General features: G+C 44.0%; 1 protein-coding gene across 5 annotated transcripts in view; it reads right to left on the bottom strand.

Annotated features, from left to right (window-relative positions):
- LARGE1 (LARGE xylosyl- and glucuronyltransferase 1) overlaps nt 1-24391 on the bottom strand; it is a 538741-nt gene that overhangs the window by 460456 nt on the left and 53894 nt on the right. For 2 of the 5 annotated variants that reach the window (XM_063074931.1, XM_063074932.1), the window contains exon 2: nt 19859-19921. The exons of 2 other annotated variants lie outside the window; for them this stretch is intronic. In XM_063074931.1, coding sequence (XP_062931001.1) covers nt 19859-19896 — 38 coding nt within the window. In that variant the 5' untranslated portion in view covers nt 19897-19921. Of the gene's footprint in view, nt 1-19858; nt 19924-24391 lie in introns of those variants that run through there. One more of the 5 variants, XM_063074934.1, reaches the window with a different exon arrangement.

Genomic DNA, 24391 nt, shown 5'->3' with positions numbered 1-24391 from the left:
GCTCTGGTTCTAGAACCACCAGAAGGCACGAGCCATCTTCAACTCTCACGTACGGAGTTCCAGTCTCATGGGCAAAACGTCTCAGACAGCAAAGCCCAAGCCTAATGTACAATGAGAGCTCCCATCTAAGGGACAAGCTAGATCAGAAACAGAACTGAGGGGGATGGGGACCCAGAAGTCAAAAACACAATTGAAGAGACCATGACAAAACCAACCCTTAACCAAAATGAGGTCAGTGACCAAGGCAGCCAGGACCCAGGGTCTCCAGTTATCATGGCAGCTGTGGCTCGGACTCTCAGTTGTATGACTCAACAGAATGGAAGTCAGGAAGGGCCATTCAAGACAGGGCAACCCCAGTGGTCTGGGAATAGGCTGGCTCCACTCAGTGGGCATAGGCTAGGCAAGCTACAGCCCCAGGATTGCTACTGGTTGAGGCTTCCAGCTGCCAGCAAGAGGATCCCTTCCCTGGAAACCAGTACAGCTCAGCAGAGAAGAACCCAGAGCCTGAAGCAGCCTCCCTGGTTCAAATCACACATGCTGTGTGATCCTGGAGGAGCTGACAGAACCTCTACACTGAGGCCCACTTGGAACTGTGCATGGCATACAGTGAGCACTCAATGATTCCTAAATGTTACTAGGCCACTGTTGTTGGACTGAGCTAGACATGGCCTGGCAGGCACCACAGCATATCTGAGGTTGTGGTTCCTACCCTCTGGTCAGTAAATGCTAGCCCCAGTGATTCAGTGAGCTCGAGGGCACATACACCTTCAACTGGAAAACACGTTCCAGAGAATTCCATCAGGACCCACTGTAGGAGTGGGATGAGGCCCAGTCCCGAACCCCAAAAGCGCTACGCTCACCAAGGAGATCATAACAGATCAGCCTCTCGAGCTAGCGACTTTTATCTCAACCTCTAATTACAGTATCTCCTCAATTAGATCTTAACTCCTCAGTAAGACATAAACATCTGAATACCATTTTACCAATGACAAAGTACAATCAAAGCAGGAACCCCGTATTAGAAGCTGAATCATGTACCCCTTGAAATTCATATGTTGAAGCCCTAACCCGCAGTACCTAAGAATGTGACTGTATTTAAGGATGGGGTCTAGAAAAGATAATTAAGGCAAAACGAGGTCATACGGATGGGCCCTAATCTGATCTGACTGGTGTCTTTCCAAGAAGAGATTAGGACACACACACACCCAGAGCGAAGACCACGAGAGACACAGCAAGAAGACAGCCACCTACAAGCCAAGGAGACAGGCCTCAGAAAAAACCAACCCTGCCACATCTGGATCTCAGACTTCCAGCCTCCAGCACTTTGAGAGGAAAAATGTCTGTTGTTTAAGCCCTCCAGTCTGTGGAACTTGGTTACGGCAGATCTAGCAGAGTCACGTACCGGGTGAGGTCAGTCTCGGTACACAATTATTTTCTTTTTACCAAGGAACACTGGAATTCTAAGAAGCTGAACAATTGCCAGAGTCATTCATCCACTGAGTGGCAAAACTGGGATTCAAGAGAATGAAGCCTGGCTCCTTCCACCACTCCCTAATGACCTGACACATATTTGTGAACTTGAACAAATATTTATTTAGCATCTACAATGTGCTAAGATCTTTTCAAGGTGCTAAGGACAGTACAGTGAGCAAAAGAGACAAAGTCCCTCCCCTAGTGGAGCTTTCCAACAGATGGGGAAGTAAAATAAGCATAATCCAGTAAATAAAAAATATTTACCTTCAGAAATTACTGGATAATGGCAGGAATATGATAATTTATTTTTTCTCAGTCTATTTCTATAGTCTTTACCATAAACATTTAGGCCAAAGTTTTCTCTTAAAAAAGCCAAATGGTAAAAGTGGACATTCAACAGAAAAGTGCTGGGGGAAAAGATCATTGCTCATTCAGGTCACTCTTCTCAAAGCATATGAAAAAAATCAAGTAGGGGGCAAGCCATAGCCCTGACTGAAAGTATCTACCACATTAATATGCCTCAGCAACAAGATCACTTTTCCTTCTAAAATTTGAGGTCAAAGCTCTTTAAAAGAAGAACTATGCTCAGAGAAATGCATTTTGTTTTTCTCCACCCAGATGAGAATTCACACTATGGCTAGCACTCTCTGCCACAGAAAATTCTTGCAAAACTGGACAGAGCTGAATTTCACTTTATAGCCGGTGCTTACATAGAAATTATTATTACACATTTATAAGGACTTTATGTTGGCATAACATTTTACTGCTAGGGAAGCATTCAAGCAAAATGTGGCATCTTTGAGTGTCTTTTCATTTACAATTCTGCACTTTGGGGTCTGGAATGGCAGGCAAGTCTTTGCAAACCTCCTATGATTTTCAGTCCACTGGGCGTCTCCACGCTGTCTCAACAGGGATTAACTACACTGCTACCTGCAGTAGAGGCTGCAAGGACTTCACGCTTCTATAACCCTCTGAGAGCGTGAGGTGCTTTCACAGTCACATTAATTAATGCATTGAATGGCATTCAGGATAAGACCAGAAATTCAACAGCATTCCCCAGGTTCATGGATCTGAGCTGCCTAAGAGAGGCAGGTGAGAAATGACATTTGAGGGCCTGGCAATGTCTACAAGCACTCATTTATTCATGATAAAAACATGCTGGCACTAGCTGCAGCCCAACTACTTTGAGAGTCATTATAACTAAAAGCTAAATTAGAAGCCAGGTTCTGTAGCTCACCTGGCAAGGATAAATCCCTTCAACTCTAAGCTTTGTTTTACCATCTTTAAAACAGGGGAAATTACAGTACCTGCGGCATAGGGTGATAGGGACCCTGAAATGAAATCAAGCATGTGAGCACTTGGCCTGGCACACATTAGCCACTCATGTTACGCTAACTACTGGATGAACAAAGTTGGTTCTTACTGGTGAGAAAGATCTGGAGGAGTCCAGCAGTTAACAATCACTCTGTTCCTCTTCCTCCCAACTATATCAGCCCTGGTCCAGCCTGATTCCACAAGGTCAGAAACAGGGCTCTAGACACGCAAATGGGATTCAGTACAACCCTTGATTTTGCATGCAAAACTCCGCATGTGCGTGCACATGCACACAACAGCGCCTGGCAGGAAGAGGCCACGTTTCAAAAGCCTCTCAAAGGGATCCACAAACAGGAGAAGATGACAATGACCAGTGTGGAGTCCAGTTCAGTCTGCTTCCTGCACAGGTGGTGAGATAGAATGGAAAGACCATGCATGTGAAAAGCACGAGGTTCAGAAACAAGCCACCTGGTTTTGAACTTCAGCCCTCTCACTTCCTAGCTGATAACCAACAGTCACTTCTGTGACTCAGGTTCTTAATCTGTAAAACAAGGATGATCAAAGTTATCGCCTCATTGGGAAAAAATGAATTGATCCACATAAAGTGTGACAGCAAGGCCTGGAACATCTTAAGTACTAGCTATTGTTATGATCTGATCACAAGAAACAGACTCATGAAGCCAGCTCAGATAACAGCAATTTACTGTCAACACATTAAGGATGAAAAGCGAGATGGACCCACCTGTGAAGCCCAGAATAGTAACTGTAGTAAAACTAGGCAATCGGAGCCTGTAGCCAGAGCCAGGCAACAACAGGGACCTCAGTGGGGAGTGTGAGTTCTGCCACAAGCTGACTCGGCTGCTCCATATGTCTACAGGATCCAGCCCTGTCTTCTCCAACTTTCTACCTCACCACTGCAGGTCAGCCACAACCTCAGGACCTTTGCACTTGCTGTTCCCTCTGCCTACAATTCTTTACTGTCCTATCTCTGCATAGCTGGCTTTATCACAGACTTCAGGTGTCCCCTCCCCTGAGAGGCCTTCCCTAATTACCTCAGCCTTTCCCTTCTACCATCTACTCTCTGCCCCATCAATCTGAGTTATTTCCTTCATAGCACTTTTTTAAAAAAGTTATTTTCCACAGAATCTTACTCTGAAATATAATATCCAAGAAGGCAAGGACTTTGTTTCACCATTTCCCTAAAAGAGTGCCTCATATGTAGTAGGATCACCAGCCAAAGGAATGAATTGAATTCCTCTCTCTAGCTGCTTCTTTTCTAGCTAAGTGGCTGTTCTCTATATATTTCTTGTCAAGACTCTCAAAAAGATGCAAGTAACTGGTCACCATTACCAAATTAGGATTCGAGTTCTTGTGCTAGCCCACTACAAAGGATGCTGCCCGGAGTCTGGAATGGGCAAGTGTGTCAGCTGCCCACCCTTAAGCCTACGAGCACAGATTCCCAGGACAGCCCCATCAACAAAGTAAGGCCATTTCTATCAGCAGGTGTTAGGGGATGTGGCCCATCCCATGATTTTCATGTCAAAGGTTCAGGGTGTTTATAATACTCTATTACACACACACATATATATATCTTTTTTCCCAACATTATGAATTTTTTTTTATCAGCAAACACTTTCATATCTGCATTTCAAGAAGGGCTCATTCAAATGGAGGGACCAGGACCAAATGGATGATGAGAGACAAAAACGGTGACTGAGAACAAAGAGGAAGAGATAGCAGCATACATGAAGAGCATTTGTAAACTACAGACACCTCTGTGAGAGTCAGTATGTAGATTACTATGAACATATGAGTCCATAAGGAGAAAAGCTAAGACAGGTGAGCATGTCCGTATCAAAAGTCCACAGGTGAGACTGAAGGCTCCAGCCAGAGTCTCTGAAGGAGACCTTCCTGGAGGCTGTGGTGCAAATGAGTTTCAGGTGTGCTGAGGTACTGCCTGCATCTTCTATTTATCCCAGTGTGTGGAAAAAACTTCACCATTTTTCACAGTGAGAAGGTTCCAGAAACTCTACTTTAGAACTGGGGTCAGCAAACATTTTATGTAAAAGATCGAATGCTCTGCATGCCACACCATCTCTATTGCAACCACTCAACTCATCCATTGTGGTGGGAAAGCAAGTACAGGTGACAGTAAATACATAGGTGTGGTTGTGTGCCCATAAAACTTTGAGCAGTGAAATCCAAATTTCATGTGATTTTCACATGCCACAAAATAGTATTCTTCTTTTAATTGTTTTTTGGACCACTTAAAAACGTAAAAGCCATTCTTAGCTCATGGACTATACAAAGACAGACTGGTCCAGTTGGCCACCTCCTGCTCTCACCATTACCCCATTACTATGCTCTTACCACGTGGTCTGAACATCCACATTCCCCTGACATTCTATGTTGGGACTATGGCTGCTGGAATCTCTTCCACTCATCTTCAGTGACTTATGAAACCACTAGAATCTCAAAAAAAAAAAAAAAAATGCTTTTTAAACGATTGTTCTTTGGCCTTGCCATGTGTTAAATGTGTCTCCCAAAAGTTCATGTACTGAAAACTTGATCTGCACTGCAACAGGGTTAAGAGGGTGGGAAATTCAATTAAGGTATTTGAAAGATGGGCCTTTAAGAGGTGATTAGATTGTGAGGACTGTGCCCTCATGAACGGATTAATCTATTCATGGAGTAATAATGGGTGTGCTTCTGATGGCTTTATGAGGACATCAAGTTGAGAAGCTTAGCTCTCTTGCTCAGCCCATTCTTGCCATGTGACACACTGGTCTCCACAGGACCCTGTAGAGAGGTCTCACTCAAAAGAAGGCCCTCATCAGATGTATTCCTTGGACCTTAGACTTCTCAGCCTCCAAAACTGTAAGAAATAAATTTTGTTTCTTTATACATTGCCCATTTTCAGGTATTCTGTTATAAGCAACAGAAACGGACTTATACAACTTCTAATGAAACATCTTTGGCAGTAGTTGACTGCATTCTGAAACAGCCCATCCCACTGGTGAGAGCTCTACTTGCTAAAAGTTCTTCCTGGATTGCTGTCTGTCTCCCTGTTACTGCCACAAGGGCTCCTGGCTGTTTGCAGAATTCATTCAGTCCATCTTTTCCAGGACTGCTCTCCATGTTTATTTGTGTCAGGGAGGAAAAAGTGATAGGAATGGACTACTCCTATGACAGAAAAATCCATGCCAAGAGACAAAGTAAACAGAATTTCTGAGGGCAAAACACTACTTTTATCTAAACAGCAGCTTCAGAAATAGCATAGTCCATAGACCTACCGAGAAGTCAAGAAATAACTTAGGAGAGGAAAAAAGATGTTTCCTCAACACCTGGCAGAAAAGATCCCCATTACATGTATGTTGAATGAATGAATAAATTAATGACCATGTTTTAGCATGCCAACATAGAACTTTCTCATTCTACCACTACTGGTACAGATCACAACTACTGAACATCTCATGAGAATAAGATTTAGTAGGCTAAAGAATTAAAATGTGAATGCAATGGGGATCAATTGATTCTTTAATAAAATTCTTAATTTCCCTAGAGCCAGACTGACTGCCTTAAAATAACACATTTACTGGAGTAAAAAAAAATAAGAAAAGTGACTACTGACTACCTTCTAGGTGTGAGGCACTTTCACAGGCAACACCTCATTTAACTCTCATGACAAACCCACTACAGAGACAATGATCCCCCTTGTTCCTGATGATGTCACCCAGACAGTGGAAGTTTAGGGCTTCCAGGGTTCTAATCCAGATCCATTCAACCTTAAAGCCCAGCCACTTTCTGCTGCACAAGACCTAAGATTCTGCTGATCCCATTCACTTATGGATTATGAAATCATTATAAAATGATCCAAGGGCCAGATCACTAGAGAAAACGCCTCTAAAATGCCTCTGAATTGAGGAAGGTAAGAAACAAACCAAGAAAATGAATCTGATGGAAACACACATCCATCTTGACTAGTTTTGGGATTCTATCCTACTTCATACTTAAATGTAAAATTATTTGACTTAATATAAAATGCAAAACAGCTAGCACAGCACCACACAGGCATCCCTCCTTCCAAAAATGGACATCCTCTACTTAAAAATCTAGGAGAATTAACAGAAGCCACACAAGCAAAGAAAAAGTATCTAAAGAAACCAAAAATGGTCCTAGAAATAAATAAGGAATCCTGTTGCAGTGTTGCTTCCAGTCTTTAAGAAATTCATAAACATATATTCGTATTAAACTATTTTTGGAAACTAACTCATTTTAGCAAAATACTGAGAGTGATATAATATAAAATGTAATCGTTTCTATTAGCTTTGATCTGTGAAACTAAGTTATTGATCCCTTTCTAACAAGAATAGAAATTTGGTCTGAAAGGTTTTGTATCTTTTTCCTTGCAAATATCTAATATTTTACTGATTTTAAAAATGGTTTTGGATATACTACCTTCCCACATCTGTACAACAACCCTAGATAACAAACAAGTACTTATTAATCCCACTTTTTTTCCTCTTATAAATGTGCAAAGAAAAGTTTCACCAAGTTTATAAGGGGGCTTTTCAAATGAAGTAATAGAAAAACCAACTCGAACTAGTCTAAGCAAGTAGAGGACTTAATGGTTTACAATCTGTAAAGTCCAGGCAAGGTTTGATCTAGGTCAAGGGAATGACCTGATCTCTCTCTACCCCTCAGCTCTGCTCTTATCCATACTGACTTCATTCTCGGATTCCATGTAGTGGCAAGACAGCTGTGAGGTTGGATGTGGTTAGGACATGTGCAGCGATATCCTCGAAGGTTCAAGGCCAGTGGAAAAGAATACATGTGCTTCTGTCGACAGTCCCTATCAAAGTCTCATCACATCTTACTGGCTCTGACTAGGTCATGTGCTCACCCCTTAGCCCATCACTATAGTCAGAGACAATCTGTGTCATAAGTTTCACCCTTAAGTCCAATATCACCTTCACCAAAGTCTACGAGCTAAAGGGCGGGTGTGCGTATGGATCCCCCACAGGAAAATTGAGCAGGGTGAATAAATACCAACTTAGAAAACCAAGAGCTGCCCAGTACAGGCTGTGTGACTTGCCCAAAGTCACACACACGAAGATACAAATCAGGACTAAAGCACAAATCTTCTGAGACCACGTATTCCAAAAGTCATGACAAATTGTTTTAAAACAGAGGTGAATCACAAAAAGTCCTCCAAACTGAATTTCTTGGTCACAAATAACAGTCTAAAATAATATTTAATGACTGTGTACAGGACTTCAAAAAACGCCATGTTCCTTTTACAAAATATAAAGTTTGTAAAATTAAACAACGTTACTGTTATCTAAATCAAAATCCCTTTATATTTCTAAATTGTTCCTCACCATCTGGAAAGCCAGAACATTGTACTCAAAAGTAAAAAGGAAAAGCTTTTTGACCTATTTTTGTCCCTACAATAATGTACAGCACCGAATCCTATTTATTAAGTATCCTCAATGCATGCAATTGCTCTGGCTATTTGCAACTCTAAAATGACACCTATTCTTCAGTTAGAGATTAGAATCTCAAGCAGTGGGGTGTTTTTAATAAAAACTAAAATTAAAAATAGATTTGCCATTGCTTTTTTAATGAAATAGTAGCTCTGCTGGCTTAGAGGGGAAATGACATATTTCTTAGGATTTTTATATATTGGTCTGAGCCGTGCTGGGGGAAAAAAAAAAGGTACCATTATTCATCTCTTGAGCAACTGTATATTGCTTCTCCTGACTACACATACCATCCCCCCACTCCTCCACTGCGCGCCTGGGCAGCCAGCACATGCTCTTCCACCAAAACAAAACAAACCCTTTGAAACCTGGCACATGCAGGTGTCACAGAAGACCAGATGCAGCCTGACAGATGTGTGCCAAATAACGACATGATTCAGCCCAGCGCCGTCCAACAGAACTTTCTGCGGTGATTATGTATGTTCCACATCTGTGCTCCCCAATATGGTGGCCACTCACTGCATGTGGTTATTGAAACAGAAGAACTGGGTTTTTAATTCAATTTTATTTTAATTCATTTCAAGTAACCACATGTGACTAGTGGCTACTGAATTAGAAGACAGCTCAGATGTTACCCTTGAGAATCTCTCCAGCATGCCATCTATCACACATCCTATCCCAGCATAAACCAACCACCTACAGTTCTCCAAATAGGGCATCTGTTCTGTGCCTCTGGACTCCTACACATGCTGCTCCTTTGGTTCTGAATTTCCATACTCCTAGCCTGCCCGGTAGACTCCTTTTTATCCTCAAAACCCAGCCAGGCCTCACCTCTTCTGTGAAGCCTTCCCTGATTCTCCTTTCTATCCTCCCCTCATATGAGTGGGTCAAATCTTCCTCTCCACCACCTCTATGCATATGCACATTTCTTTGGCTGTATTCACTAGAATCCAATGAATGGTTCATGAGCCTGTCCCTTCCACAGAAGAAGACAGTAGAGTGTGGTGGTAAGAATGGACAATTTGGAGACACTGCCTAACATTAAAGCCTGGCTCTAGCACTTCCTAGTACCTCTATTATCCCACACAAGTTCCACAATCTCTCTGAGCCTCAGTGCCCCATCTAGAAAGTTGGGTTATTAGTGGTAACTCTCTTTTATGGCTGTTGCAAGAACTAAATGGTCAAACACAAGCAAAACATTAGCATGGTGCCTGGCAAAGAGCAAAGATTCAATAGAATTGATCTCTTACGTATTATTTTTCATTATATTAATAGACTGCATACCTTGAGTATGGGCTAGATCTTAGCCATCTCTGTAACCTAGAGTCAGCGCATGCAGTGGGCTCGCACTAAACATTAAAATTACTAAGGATGCCTCCAGTGGATGGATGTCAGTTCTGAGCTAGTGCCAAGTATTCTCCATAATACAAACACCCTTGCTTTAAAGGTCAAACTGAGAAACTTAGAGATCTCAACAGAGGTAAGCAAGGGAGGTTGAAGGAAGATTCAAGACACAATGGGGCTTATTCAAACTGCACACAAGCTCATTGTCACCACCACCCACCCCAAATGTCCCACCACTGCCCCAGACCCTCCCCCAACCCTAATCTGGCTAACTCTCTACCAAAATCTTACTGATGAAAATAATCTTTATCCTTCAGGTTTCAGTACAATAAAATAAGTTTAAGGACCACTGACTTAACATTAACTAAGAGAATGTACAAGCAACTCAGCTCCAACAGTCTGTTCCTGCCACTCTCCCGGTACTTCCAGTTTACCCATTCCCTCCTTCTCTAGATGGCTATCTGGATAAGAGAGGGGAACCCTCCAATTTACAGAAACGGTCTGGATTCTAGTTGTGCTCTATGGGTGTCCCTGTTCCTGAGACACAGGCTCTCTCATAAGACCCTCTAAGGCTCCTTGGTTTTACTGAAGGCAAATAAAGATGAGCAGCAGGTAAAAATGATTAAGTGTTCTGTACAGGCTTTCCAGCCCATGTAGAATCCCAACAATACTGTTCATTTCCCAAATTCAATGTCTTCCTCCTGCTACAAAGATCCCTGGCACAGGTGCTCGGCCAGGAGTGGGTGAAAGAGGAGGCTGGGAGCTCAGGGCACACCACAACCGCACCCCGTACAGGGCTCTCCCTTCCGCACTTTGCACGCAGAAAACAATTTCAGCACAGCTTCCACAAGGGGTGTAAAGCAGCACCAGAGACCAGAATGCGAGTGATTTATCTTCCTTGGGGACCCTGCGCAAGAGGTTTAAACAGTGAACAATTCAGGGAGAAGCACGACTACAGTAGTGTGCAAGGAACAGCTAGCAACGGGTCTGGGGATTGGTAATCTGCCTGCTGTGTGAACTTGGGTACAGGTACATCATCTCTTCAGTTTCCTCGTTTACACAATTAGAGGGTGGTTTCCAAACTTTTTTTTTTTAAACAGCAAAAACCCCTTTTTGTCCCAAACAAAATCTTATGGAGAAAATCCAAGATATAAAACATACAGGTGAAACAGCTGTAATTGAAGTACATTTGTGAGATCCTGAAGTCACACTGACCTGAGCCTCTCTCCCCCACCTCTCCCAGAACCCTAGACGTTCAGGGAACGGTGTAAGGAAACCAGATCATCTTTCTAGCATCACATCAGGATGCAACATTTCAGGATGTTACTTATAATGAGCCTTACAATGCCTATCTGTAGGGAGTGACTGAGAAATAACCTAGATTATTATTTCCTTTAAAATTTTTATTATGAAAAATGTCAAACATATTCAAAAGAAGAGGCAGTCACTATATATCTACCAGGGTAATTCAAAAGGTTTGTGGAAAAATTGAGTTCAAAGAGGATAAGAATCTTTCCACGAACTTTTTGAGGACCCCTCACATGACCCAACGTAAGCAATTATCAGATCAGGGCCGGTCCTCTTTCATCTCTACCCTACCCATTCACATTCCCTCCTCCTCTCTCCCTGGGTTATTTGGAAGCAAATCCCCAATTTACTATCACCTTGGTAATAAATATTTTAAAACTTTTATCTAAAAGACAAATAGTTCCTTTAGATAAAGATTTCAAGAAGCAAAATCTCAATTTCATCACCACACGGAAGAAAAAAAATAACATTAATTCCTTAACATCACCTGACACCCACAGGCCACCACTCTATCGTCTCCCCCCCTCGCCACTTACTTAATGAAGAACTGAGATGTTTTTCTGTAGTTTTCTCCACTGCCTGAATTCTCATGACTGTGTCTGTTTGTCATTTAACATGTGCCTCTGCCCTCTACAGCTCCTGTGATTTCGTAGGGTCATGACCAGATTCAAGTTCCATCAGGAGGCCCTTGCCATCTGGTGGTTTCTCTTTTTGAGATGTCAATAGCCATGGATTCTACTTTCTTTCTTTATGAGACTGATTATTCATCAGTTTCTTACCCATCTTCCAAAATGTTTGTGCATATACCAGTATATGAAGTTATACCTTCCTATTTCCAAATTGCATGAAACTCTACCACGGTTCTGAAACTTTTCAATGAACAACGTGAGATTACTAATTTAAACACAAAGAGATCAGAATTCCATAAGATACACTTCACATGTTAACAATGTTGAATATAGTTTAAACTCTAACAATTCAGAAGACATCTGTCTAGAATAGTCCTTTCATACATAGTAGGTGAATGATAAGTAGTTGGATAAATAACCAGTCCTGTTAAATTCAGTCAACTTTTCAGAAGCGGTGGTATACTGTGAACTGACCCACACAAGCACTCTACCAAATGCACTGTGTGATAAACTGAAGTCTTCTAAAAATTTCTAAACACATCTTTCTTCTCAGATGATAATCTAGTAAAAGCCAAACCATTCCTGTTTTTCACCATTTCACATTTTGTCTTCTTTTTTAAATAATGGCCTAAAAACCCAGGATGACTCCAGCTTTTAGCACACTCATCACTCCTTCATCAGGCTTCTCCTCACGCCAAATAGCTTAAGTATAAGCCACAGATTCTGATCAATAATCAAACCGGTAATTCCTGCCACACCCACTAATGCTAACCAGTGGTTACAAAATCGACAACCTATTTCAACATGGCCAGAGTCTGAAGGTCCCCAAAATGATCAGTGTCACCATTTTGCTTCATGACTAGGAACTTATCGGGTGAAAAGCAGTGACTCCCTATAATCAACAAACAGTTCCATGAAAGAAGCTAGAGACGTGAGAAATGAAAACTAAACCATAGCTTGGTTTTTTAAGTCTCTGTAGGTTTTTTTTCTTTTCTTTTTTTTACCAGAACGATGCAACTGAAACAGTCCTCTGCTATGAAAGCTCAGAATATAAACAAGTAGGTGCTTACCAGGAAGAGACTCATCAAAAATCTCCCACCCGGTGTATCTCAGCCACCCCAATATTTTTCATTACCAATGTATTGACACCTAGAGTACAATGAGTCAAAAGATGAAAACAAGAGGGCAGCCGAGTGGCTTTTAAGCCAGGCTCTCAAGCCCAAGGAGGCACAGGAGAAGGGCAGGCGTTGTCGAGTTTTCAGCCTGCAGCTCTACTCCTCCCCAACCCCAACCCTACTCCCCAAAGGCCACTGAATTACTCAGAATGAAAGTCATTCCCTCCAACATTAATGAAGAGAAGGGAAGAGGGCCACTATAACCTGCTCCCACACCAGGAGCCCACCTCAGCTTGACTCAGGTTCTGCCTTAGCCAAAGAAGGGAAGGGGATATTCCTGAAGCCATGTGAGGAGAAGATGCCCCACAGTCCTTGCACAATGGCAGGCACTGGGACCCCAAATCCCAGTGGTTACACCAAAGACATGCCTATCCCCAATTAAAGACCCTTCAATCGAAACAAACTGGTATTCAAGTAATTGCTCAGGACAAGTCCCTTCGACCCATCCCAGAGGGACTCTGAGGCAGAAGGACCTGGGTTCAGGTTCTCAATTCATTTCTAACTGGGCAAGAAACTTTTCTGAGACACTTCTTCTGGTCTCTAGATTGGAGGACAATATTCACTACCTCCTCGGGCTTCTGCAAGGACTAAAATGGCTAATGGCACAATAAAGGCAAATACTTTCTCCTCCACTCCACCCTGCCTCTTTTCACTCCACCTGCTGCCATGTTCTTCATCTGCACCCCTCATGAGGACACAGTCCCTGGCCCATTCACTCAGCAGACACCTGCTCTGCCACAGAGACTGTGAACAGAAAGTTGAGAAGGATTCGACCTCCACTCCTTTGCACCATTTCTGGTCGGGGTTAGGGGGGGTCATCAGTTTCATCACTAGGCAATGCCTTTGCCCCTGGAGTCACCCCAGGATGGAATGCTGCATCAAAATAAACCTGTTCATTACCTTCCAGGCCCAGGAGACACACACAGGTCCACTTCACAGAGCATCCCACCCACCTGGGAGGATTCGTAAGCACATGTTATTTTGTCATGAATCAGAGCCTGGCACCCCACCAACTTCACCACATTGTCAACATCACCCATGTGTCCTGGAGCATGTGGGCCCTGGGGGATGAGGGCAGGAGCTCCAGTGTACTAGAACAGACTCCAGTTAGGATGACAACCTTCAAACAAAGGATGGTATACATTTTAACAGGCAGCACTTACTGATAACTCACTGGGTACTAAGCACTAAAAGTCTTAAATATATTAATTCCTTTAGTTCTTATTACAACACTATGGTGTAGGTACGGCTGTGATCCCAATTTTCCGCATGAGCAAATGTAAAGGCACAAGGAAATTAAATAACAAGTCCAGGGTCACATGGCTGGGGTGGAGGTAGGCTGGAGGCCCAGGCTGTTCAGCTTCTGTAGCCTGAGATCCTTCCGAACTGAGAGGTGGAAGGGGCACCATACTGCCAGAGAAATCACCACTAACCACAAGCACACATTCTTAAATCCATCAGCACAAAAGCCACATTGACTCTCTGGACTGAAGATCAGGAAATCTAGGCCCTAACCCAGGCCCCACCTCCCCCAGCAGCAGGGCCTTCAAACAGGGACTTCACCCCTTCCAACTGCTTTCCTATCTAAAAGACGACCGTCTTAAAAAAAAGATGACGGATAAGGGGATCTTAACCCTTGACTTGGTGTTGTCAGCACCACACTCTCCCGAGTGAGCCACGGGGCTGGCCCGGAAAGCAGTCTTAAGACTCTAGCACCTGAGGTCAGAAGAACCAAGGTCAACTCTAGGCTGTGAGACCTAATGGCTGCTGACTGGGTGGGTAATTCAGCTTCTCTATGCCTCTATCCCCTCATTTGCAAAGCGGGATAACAACGAATCTGTTCAAAGTACTAAATGAGGAAATACGTGTAAATGCTGAAAACAGTATCTGGCATATAACAAACACCCAATAAATGACAGATGCTGGTATTATTATTATTACTATTATTATTATCATCATCGGAAATTCCACAGAAGGAAATCCTCTGCCCTTTAATGAAGGTAGACTTTATATCCTTATTTGGAAGGATAATCTGGCTAACACATTTTCCAATTTAAGTCTTTGAACAACTAAGTCTGACTCAGAGTGGAGGGGGATAGGGCAGATGGTGTAAAGGTAGCAGCTGGATCCTGCACCCCTCACCTGATGGGGCAGGGTTTTGTTGGCTCCCCTCCTTACTATAATTCCACCACCACCTTCAGTACCTCCCTTCTACCATACTCCTGCTCCCAAGACCATGCATGTAACCTAAAGGGTCTTTAAAAAATATACCACCTGAGCAAGTCTACATCTGCGGAATGATAATGACAAGGTTCCTATGGCAACCTTTGTTTCTAAAGTTTGGGTAGTGGAAGACAGAGAGAGATCACTTAGCACCTGGCTTATGGGTGAAACTCCTTGAAACTGCACGTTATTTTTTTCTCTCCACAATTAGAGCAAGGCCATAGACTTTTACAGCACAGGACCGTTTACAAAGCCTCCACTCCCTCGTTTGCAAAGGGGGATAACAATGAATTTGTTCCACATACTAAATGAGGAAACACATGCAAACACATTTTACATGGGTATACTACCATGTGAGCTGAGGAGATATTATTAATCCCATTTTTTAGAAATCAAAAAACCCAACAATTAGAGTTAAGCGTGCATATAAAACCAGGATGAGACCCTGGGTCTCTTGACTCCCAAACCAGTACTCTTCTCAAGACCCCCACTGTCTCTTGGAGTCCTACCTTCTCCTCTCCACCTTCCCAGCCTACTAGGCTTTCTCTTTCTCTCAACTTCCATACCTTGGGAGGCACATATACCCATTTATCCCTTCTATCCCATCCTGGTTTGTTTCGAAAACCATTGAATATATGAACGATGTAGTCTCCAATTAAACTGTGTATAAATCTACTCAATATCACAGAGCTAGTAATAAGCTACACGTTTCTATTGTGATGCCTGTTACAAAGTTTCATTCACCATGAGACAATGCTGCAGGCTCCAAAGACAACCAGGAACTCACCTGCAGTCAGACAAAGAAAGGTTTATTGTCTCACCGCAACAAGGAGACACCACACCACAGAGAATTGTAGATGTCTCGGTAGGAAGATGTTAAGGGGACCTCATTACATGCCTTGGACTATGTCCACTAATTCAGAAGAGGGACCAAGGAAGTGTAGTTTTGCTCTGGATGGGGTGGTATCATAAGGCAGGAATTCTATAACCACGTAGCTTCATAATTTTTATCTAAGAGGCAAGAGGAACAGAGCGAGGCTGAAGCTGCATCTACTAAAGAAACAGCAGTTATTCACGTGAGCTGAGACGGAGGAGGGTTTGGTCATTTTTCTGGGTTGCAGTGTTCCTGTTGTTATCTGTCCTCAGCATTGATTATGAAGTGATCTTGTTTTTGTGCTGCTCTATCACAGAGTGACCCTGTCACATGCCAGTGTTCTGTGAAACTGCTTATGTCCAATAAGAGAACACCAGGGCCTTCTATCAGAGCCAGGCCAGCTCCAAGCTGACAGTAGCCAGAAACTTCTGTTATCTTTTTCTTTTCTCAATAACTGTTCAACCATTCACAACACCTGTTTGCATCACACAATTTCAAGGGTCTAGGGGCAAGAGAAATAAAGAGTTATATTGCAGTGAAGATAACATTTATGTTTATAAAAACTAAACATAATAAATAAAAATTTAACGATACAGTACATTAGAGGTGGTAAGTGCTATGGAAAAAAAGATAAAGAAAAAAGCAGAGCAGGGTAAAGGGGATTGGGAATGCCAGGTGTGGGTCACAGTGATAAATCAGGTGGCCAGGTGAGCCTTCCACCAAGTGGTATTTAAACAAAGTCTTGAAGGAAGTAAAGGAGGTGGCCGAAACAAAGCCATCCAGAGAGAAAATGAGCACCACCGTCTCATTTTGGAAATGAGACAACTGAGACTTGGAGAGGTAGAGGAATTTGTCTAAGACCAGACAATTCAGTAGTAGAACCAAGCAGAATCGGGGTCTCCAGATTCCCTGCCACAAGCTGCCTGTCCTATAGCAAACTGGATATAAGGTCATCCTTGCATAGGACTGAATCCAGAACCATCTCCAGACTCATAGGTGGAAGTGTGAGCTCTGAAACCAGAAAAAGCCTCGGCGAGCATTACAACATGTCTGTGTATCCTCACCAACCTACTAAGTGTGACCTACTAGGTGATCCTGAGAGGCCCAACCATTAGCCTCATTCAACAGAGGGGGACATGAGGCTGTGAGCGTTTAAGTCCCTTGTTCAACGTGAAATAGATGGTAAAAGGCGGAATTTATTTTCAAACCTGGGCTGCATAACTTCATAACTGTAACATGATGCCAAACATGACACAATATGATGCTTATCTATGTGTGTACATATAACCTCTAATAATACCTCCTTCACAGATAGTTGTGAGGCTTAAATGCGTATACCTTCATATGCCTAAGACAGCAAGGACATGACAAAATACCAGTTCCTTTTCCACATGTGCCGCGTTGGAAAGAGCTTAGCGCCAGAAACACGTCCACAAGGGCAGGGACTTCGTGTCCTCAGAACCTGCCTTACAGTAGGCACTAAATAGGCACTGAATGGATGGACAGATGGGTAGATGCAAGCTCTTCCTTCTGCCCTCTGTTCTCAACACTCTGGGGATCCCTAAGAACACTTCTCAGTTTAGCTGTGCACAGAGGAAGCAAGTATGAAAGGGAAACTGCTCTCGGTAGTTCCCGACAGAGTCCCTCCCGGTCAGGCAGGCAGCCAAATGCCCAGACCAGCCTCACTAGACACTCCTTTTAGACTCTGAACAAGAAGATTAAGTTGCCTCTTAAGGATTACGAAGTCTACTGAAGCACTCTAGAATTGACCCCAAAATCCATTTGCATCCAAAAAATAAAATAAAATGAGTATCCCATTCAACTAGCTAACCTACCACAAAGTCAGAGCTGATGAATGCAATTACTAAGGTGTTAAAAAAAATAATAATAATAACCTTGCCTTGGGCACAGAAGACAAGTCAGGAAGGATTGGCCAGGAAGCACTGTTAAATATAAAACAAATTCAAAAATAAAAGTGACAATTAATTACTTTAGCAGTTCACTGCAAAACAAGAAAAAAAAGAAATCTTGCTATCAGTTTCAGTTTCTCAGCGTGGAGGCCCCTTCTTACAGCTGATCTTTCAACCTGTCTGCTCACATCAGACCTCTCCATCACGGTTCTTATTTTTAAAAAATACAAAGTAAATCCCCCAGTGCTCTAATCAAGCCCCCTTATTCACTTGAAGGGTAACCTTCACAGAAAAGAGGACACTTGACGAATTCTAGAAAAGTAAAAATAAAACATAACAGAAAGATAGTCTAATCACCAAGGCTAATTAATTACAAAGGAAGAGTCAATCACTTTTTCCCCCCAAGTGTCTCCTGTTTATTTAAAAAAGACCAGTCTAACAAAGGCATTCTGTGTTACTGTTCTGAACAGGGACAGAAGGAATCTAAGGGGAGGCAGTTGTTAAGTATTCATATAAAAACCAAGGCGGTTAGCTTGTGAAGGAGTCATTCATAAATCTTTTGGTGACGTATTTAAATATATATGATATGCCAAGTCGATACAACAGCCCAGGGAAGGTGCTGTGGGGGGTACCACGTCGAATCAGGGGAGGCTCTGCCTCTACAAGGTTACAGCTGATGGCAGTACCACAGAGACCAAGAAGCAGGACCATGGGGCACTGGGTGGAGTGAGGGCGCCTTCCAGCCAAGGAGGCTTGATGAGTCTTTCTGGACAGGGTGGCTTTCAAGCTGGGCCTTGAAAGATGGGAGGAGGTGGAGGAGTGGGGTGGAAAACTGAGAGGACCCTAACAATTTGCTGGCTACCCTGTCTGCCCTCTACCTGTTCAACACAGAAAAGATCAGGGAAGAGACCTCAGAGGCCAGACAGCCCATCATTATTCACCAGGGCTGTGTACAACAATCACCTGGAACACTTGTTTTCAGAACGCCTGTGCCACGCTCTGGCCAAGGCATCATGAATCAGAATTTCAGGGGTGGGGCTTGGTCATGTGCTTTGGGGAAAGGTCCCCACGGAATTTCTGATAAGCAGTCCCCTCCTAAGAACCATAAATCAACACCATTACCCCTTCTTTCAAAGTGGGGCAAGGGAGGCTTGGAGAGGGGATTCCTTACTGATTCAATCACTCAATGATTACAGAGCTCAGGATACAGTATTGAATAAAACAAAAAAACCTGCCCTTATTACACATTTTTCCTCACTGAGTCTTTCCAATAACACCTTGCAGTAACATCATCTCTTCTCCCGTCCCTCCCTCCCTTTTTAGGGAAGCCGTGGCATAAAAGGTTAAGAGAACTCAAATAATAAATGATGAAGTCAAGACTAGGCCTTAGCACTCCGAGAAGCTGCCCTCACTTCAGCGCTGCTCACTGAGGGCCTCCCGGGCACCCAGCCCTGTGCCAGCACCTGAGTGATGTGCACGCGTAAGGAATGGCCTCTTCTCTTAGAAGCGGGGACAGAGTGGTGGGGGGTGGGGGCAGTGAAAAAGAGCTCATGCCAGACTTCTAGTGAAAAGTTTCCAGAATGTTCCACATGCGGAGTCTAACCAGAGTGCTGAAATGTGGCTACAACTGCAACAGCTCTCAGGTGACCCAAGCTCCTCTGGAAATGATCCATCCAGACAGCCAGAGACGCCTCCACGGAAGGGAGTCAGAACCATTCCTGATGGAATGAGCTGGGTGGTGGTCTGAGTAGTCACGTCCCTCCCGGGGCCTTAGTAAAATCCAAATTAGGAGGCTGAAATGAAGCCTCGAGGCCTCTGGCAGTGATAGAGAGATCTACTGATCACCAGCAAGGAGAGCAGGACATAGAGGGAAAATCCCACTGGAATTAGAAACCACTTCCAGGTCCCTGAGAGGAAGCCACTGTATCATCCTTGGTGGAAGAACCACAGCAGAGCCCTGAACACAGAGGGGGACAGTCCCAAGCCCTGGGCTGGCACTTCTACATTTTAGCACAGTGACAGGAGGAAATTTACTTCAGCAAAATTTGCCTAGCTGAAAAATGGTGACTACAAAGGTTTCTGTGCAGATTAAATAGAATATCTTTGAAAATACTTCACATCTTACCTGGCACATGACAGGTGTTCTACAAGTGGCTGATGCATCCGAATTTGTTTCTTAATGTAGGTTCTGAAAAACAGACAAGACCCTTTAAGGTCAGCTGTCAAGTGAACCAGTCTGTCATCATCTCCCCATCCTCCATTTTTGTTCAACCAAGAGCAAGCAGAAAGGACTGAAATAACATCTTAAAGTCAAGGTTCACGGGGCAGAGCACAGCAGCCTCTGGGAGCTCACTTCCTTGCTCACACGCCTCCTTTATTCTAAGCTGGAAGCCAAAAGGAACAGACCCTCCTCAAGGGCAGGAGAAAGTCTATTATCAGCCTTTGATACCCAAGAGCAAGGAAACCCCAAGAGATGTGAGCAATAATTATTCCCAATGGACCCATAACTGTAAGGAATGATGTGGTCAGAAAAAGTAAAGCTGGCGGTCGGCCCGTGGCTCACTTGGGAGAGTGCGGTGCTTATAACACCAAGGCCACAGGTTCGGATCCCATATAGGGATGGCCGGTTGGCTCACTGGCTGAGTGTGGTGCAGTCAAGTCAAGGGTTAAGATCCCCTTACCGGTTATCTTTTTTTAAAAAAAAGAAAGAACAGAAAAAGAAAAGGTAAAGCTAAATTAAGTGTTCAACTACACTTAGATTCCTAGGGAATGTATAAAGAAACACTTATTTAAGCCTTTATTATAATTGCTTATAGGTAAATGTTACCAATCAGTGATTAATGCTCTCCTAAACAAAACACCTTTTTAAATAGAAAATGATGATGGACTGGATCAGACAGAAACTCTGGCCTAGCACACAACAGATCTCGCCTTGGACACCATAAATCCTATCACTACACACCCAGGCCAGCTATTCACTTATCAGGTCCTGGACTTGAGAGAAAAAAGACTGGCCTTAAGGGAGCTAACCTTGTAAACTCAAACCTATATCATGACAATAATGTTGTATTATCACTATACTTGCTAATCTCAGAATGGCATCTCAAGATTGTCATTTTTAAAATATGAAAACAAAGATAAGAGCCTCACATGAACCAACAAACTGGGAATAGATAAACAAAATACACTTTGGGGAAATAATGGTCACCAGCAGGATACAAACAAAAGCCCTTCACCTCACTTGGTGGCCTCTGGGGTATAAACTGAGAAGTGCCCCCTGAGTGAGGACTCAGAAAAGGTGCCAGCTCAATGGGTCCAAAGGTGTCTAAGGTACATGTTAATGTACTTCTTTAACAGCAGCCTAGAGAGGGCCAGACTTCAAAGGCACCTGAAACTTACAGGTACTGGCGATTTGAGGCTGTCCAGACCTTCACTCTGCAGATGACAAACTGAACCCAGGGCAGTGGAGTCAAAGCCCTGGTTCATCCAATGCGGTAGGGCCAGAAACCAGGCCTCCCATTAGCATCCTCTGCTCCAAATCTTCCCCTTCTTCTCTCAGGGAACTGCCAAGCCATGGCAGAAGCTCAGGCAGAAAAGCATCAGCACCACGGCAGCCAAGTTTCAGGAAAAGACTTGAAGAACCTCAGCCAACAGTTCTCAAACTTTCTCCACCGGACCCTTTACAAAAAAGATCACTCCCTCCTATATCAAAATTCTTCTCGACTCCCAGAACTACAGAAAACTCAAAAGTAAAAAGAAGTCAGAAGTATCAAACAGAGACCAGGATTTAAATCAAGCTACATGACCTTGGTCTCAACTGATTAATAAAATCAATAAAATGCAGCCAAAAGGTAGAAGCAACCCATCCTGGATGGTTCATCAAGATGTGTCCATCAACAAATGAGTGGATAAACGTGCTGTGACATATACACACAATAGAATATATTATCCAGCCTTAAAAAGGAAGGAAATCCTGTCACATGCTACAACATGGATGAACTCTGAAGATATTATGCCAAGTGAAAGAAGCCAGTCACAAAGGACACATTTTTTCTTTCATTCATTCATTCATTCATTCATTCATTTTAACTCCTCCATATACATTGTAGCTGGTTTTCGTGACCCTTTACCTGTTCTTCTTTCCTCCTCCTTCTCCCCCTCCCCGTCACATCCGTTCACTTGTCTTAACAAGCTCAGGGAATTGTTGTGATTGTTGAAAGGACATATATTTTTGATTCCACTTATATGAGGTCCCTAGACTAGTCAAATCCATAGAGATAGGGGGTAGAATGGTGATTGACAGGGAAAAGAGGGAGGGATGGAGACTTCCTGTTCAATGGGAACAGAGTTTCAGTTTTGCAAGATCACAAGAGTTCTGGAGATTGGCTGCACAACAGGGTGAATGCACTTAACACTACTGGGCTGTACACTTAAAAATGGTTAAGATGGTGAATTTTACATTATGTGTATTTTGCCACATTTAAATTTTTTTTTTTAAGTTTTTAAATCCACAAAATGATACCTAACCCCAAGACTTGAAACAAGATTTAGATAAGATACTGTATACAACCTAAACAGAACCTGGCACACAGTAGGTGTTCAATTAAATGTTTTTTCCCCCCACTGTCTTCATTTTCAAAGCTGTGGCCCAGAGAAGTGAAGTGTCTGGAGGAGCAATCCCAGCAGTTAGGAGCTCTGGAGTCACATGTCCTCGTGCAAAACTGGTTTCTCTGCTCAACAGCAAGAGTGACCTGTGGAGAGTCACCAACCTCTCTGGAACTCAGCATCCTGAGCTGGAAGTGGGCAGCAGAGTCATGCAGGTCTCAGAGGGAGACTGTTCTGAGGGTGAACGAGTGTTAAGTGTTCAGGAAAGGGTCTGCCACACACGAACATGAGCTCAGTGGTATCACCAGGGCAAAGAAGGGACAAAACCAACACAGCCACTGTCCTGCCCCTCCTGGGCCAGCCTGCCGTTCCAACTGCCCGTAACCACTGGAATGGTCCATCCACCTGGAATGGTACTGGATTCTGGACGATGGACTCTCAAGGCCCTGCCAGCCCGAGGCCTCTCTGCACACCCGCTTCACTGTGGGTACGACCCACACCTGCAATCCATACATCCTCCGCAAGGGTCCTGGAGGGTGAGGCCTGTGCTGCTGAATGCTCTCTCTTCACCCCTGCATCTCAGGCTCCAAAGCATCCCAGCCTGAGAGTGTATAAGGAAGTGGCAGCGCCCAGCAGCCTCTACCTGGGATGCCTTTCCCATCTCCTTTTCTTCCACCCTCCTTATTCCCATCTGCACAGCAAGGAAAAGGTCAGTAAGCACAGCCCCATCTTAGTATTATCACCAAAGCTCCACAGTAGAGGGAAACTGACATCTGCAAAGAGATAACAACTAACTCGTTTCTCCCTCCGCTGACTTAGTGGCAGAGTGCAGCCACCACCTGGGCTAAGGACGTCAACCTTCGCTAACACCCACTCTGCAAAAGGGACCAAAGCCCTGCAAGTCTGCTAGCAGCTCCCCCATGCCCACTCCACACCCACCTCCGCACACACATCCCTGGCCTACAATTAACAGCAACAACAAAAATCAGAATAGCGAATGGCAGCATATTGTCACAGAACAAGTCAGACCTGCACACGGATCCCAGCTGCGGAACCTTAGAGAAGTGCTTAACCTCACTAATCCTCAGGCTCCTCACCTGCAGAATGGACATGCCCAGCCTCTCGATGTTGCTATGAGGATCCTCGAAGGCAAAGATCCGGAGACCTGACCTACCTCACATTTGGTGCCACTCCCCAATCCTGCCCCCAGCACTTTGTCCCACCCCACTGGCTCTTGCACCAGCAAATAAATGCTTTTGCTGGAGTTATGCAACTCCCTTCTGCTCACCACCCTTCAGCCAGAATTAGCCACGTGGCCCTGCCTCATTGAAAAGAGGGAGGGAAGGGTAACATTTCCATGCTCCGAGAAGAGGAGGACTGGATTTGGGTGAGAACCAGAAGCTTCTAAAAAAACACAGTCCTCTGTCCTCAAGAGCTCATGGCTAGTGGAGGAGATGAGCCACACAAACCCCCAGTAAAACATCATGGAAAATACCACAGGAGAAGTTCATGCAAAGCGCTGTGGGAGCACAGGAAGACTCCACTCACTGCGCCTAGGAGCCTGCAGTGGAGGGACCCATGTCACCAGGGAAGCCTTCGCTGGGGAGGGGATATCTGAACTGCGTCATGAACAACATGGAGGACTTTCCTGGGGTAGGGGCTTTGCAGCAATCACTGAGCACCTGCCCGAGACGGCTCCTGGCCTTGAACAGCAGTGCAATCTTGTGCTGTCTGTTCTCTCTTGCAGTGCTTGGGCTCCTCCACAACGAGATTATGAACTCTCACAGTGGGTCTGCAGACACAGTGACTGCCAGAGCAGAGTCACCAGGAGACAAAGCCCAGTGCCACCCAGGACACCTGGGTGCCAGGACAGGCAGTGTGGGGACACAGAGGCCAGAAAGGCCTAGGTTCAAATCCCAGCCCGGTTCCGTGTCCTTGGGACTACCATGATGTTGTCTGTGGGCCTGATGTTGTAAAATACAAGCTCTTTTTGTGAGAGCTGTGTTTTCATTGATATAGCAATTCTATGAAAAAAGAAAAGACAGTCCTTGCT

Source organism: Cynocephalus volans, chromosome 12, assembly GCF_027409185.1.
Source record: "Cynocephalus volans isolate mCynVol1 chromosome 12, mCynVol1.pri, whole genome shotgun sequence".
NCBI classification, from domain to species: Eukaryota; Metazoa; Chordata; class Mammalia; order Dermoptera; family Cynocephalidae; genus Cynocephalus; species Cynocephalus volans.
Note: the sequence above shows the minus strand (reverse complement) of the source record. Positions and strands in the feature narration are given on the sequence as shown.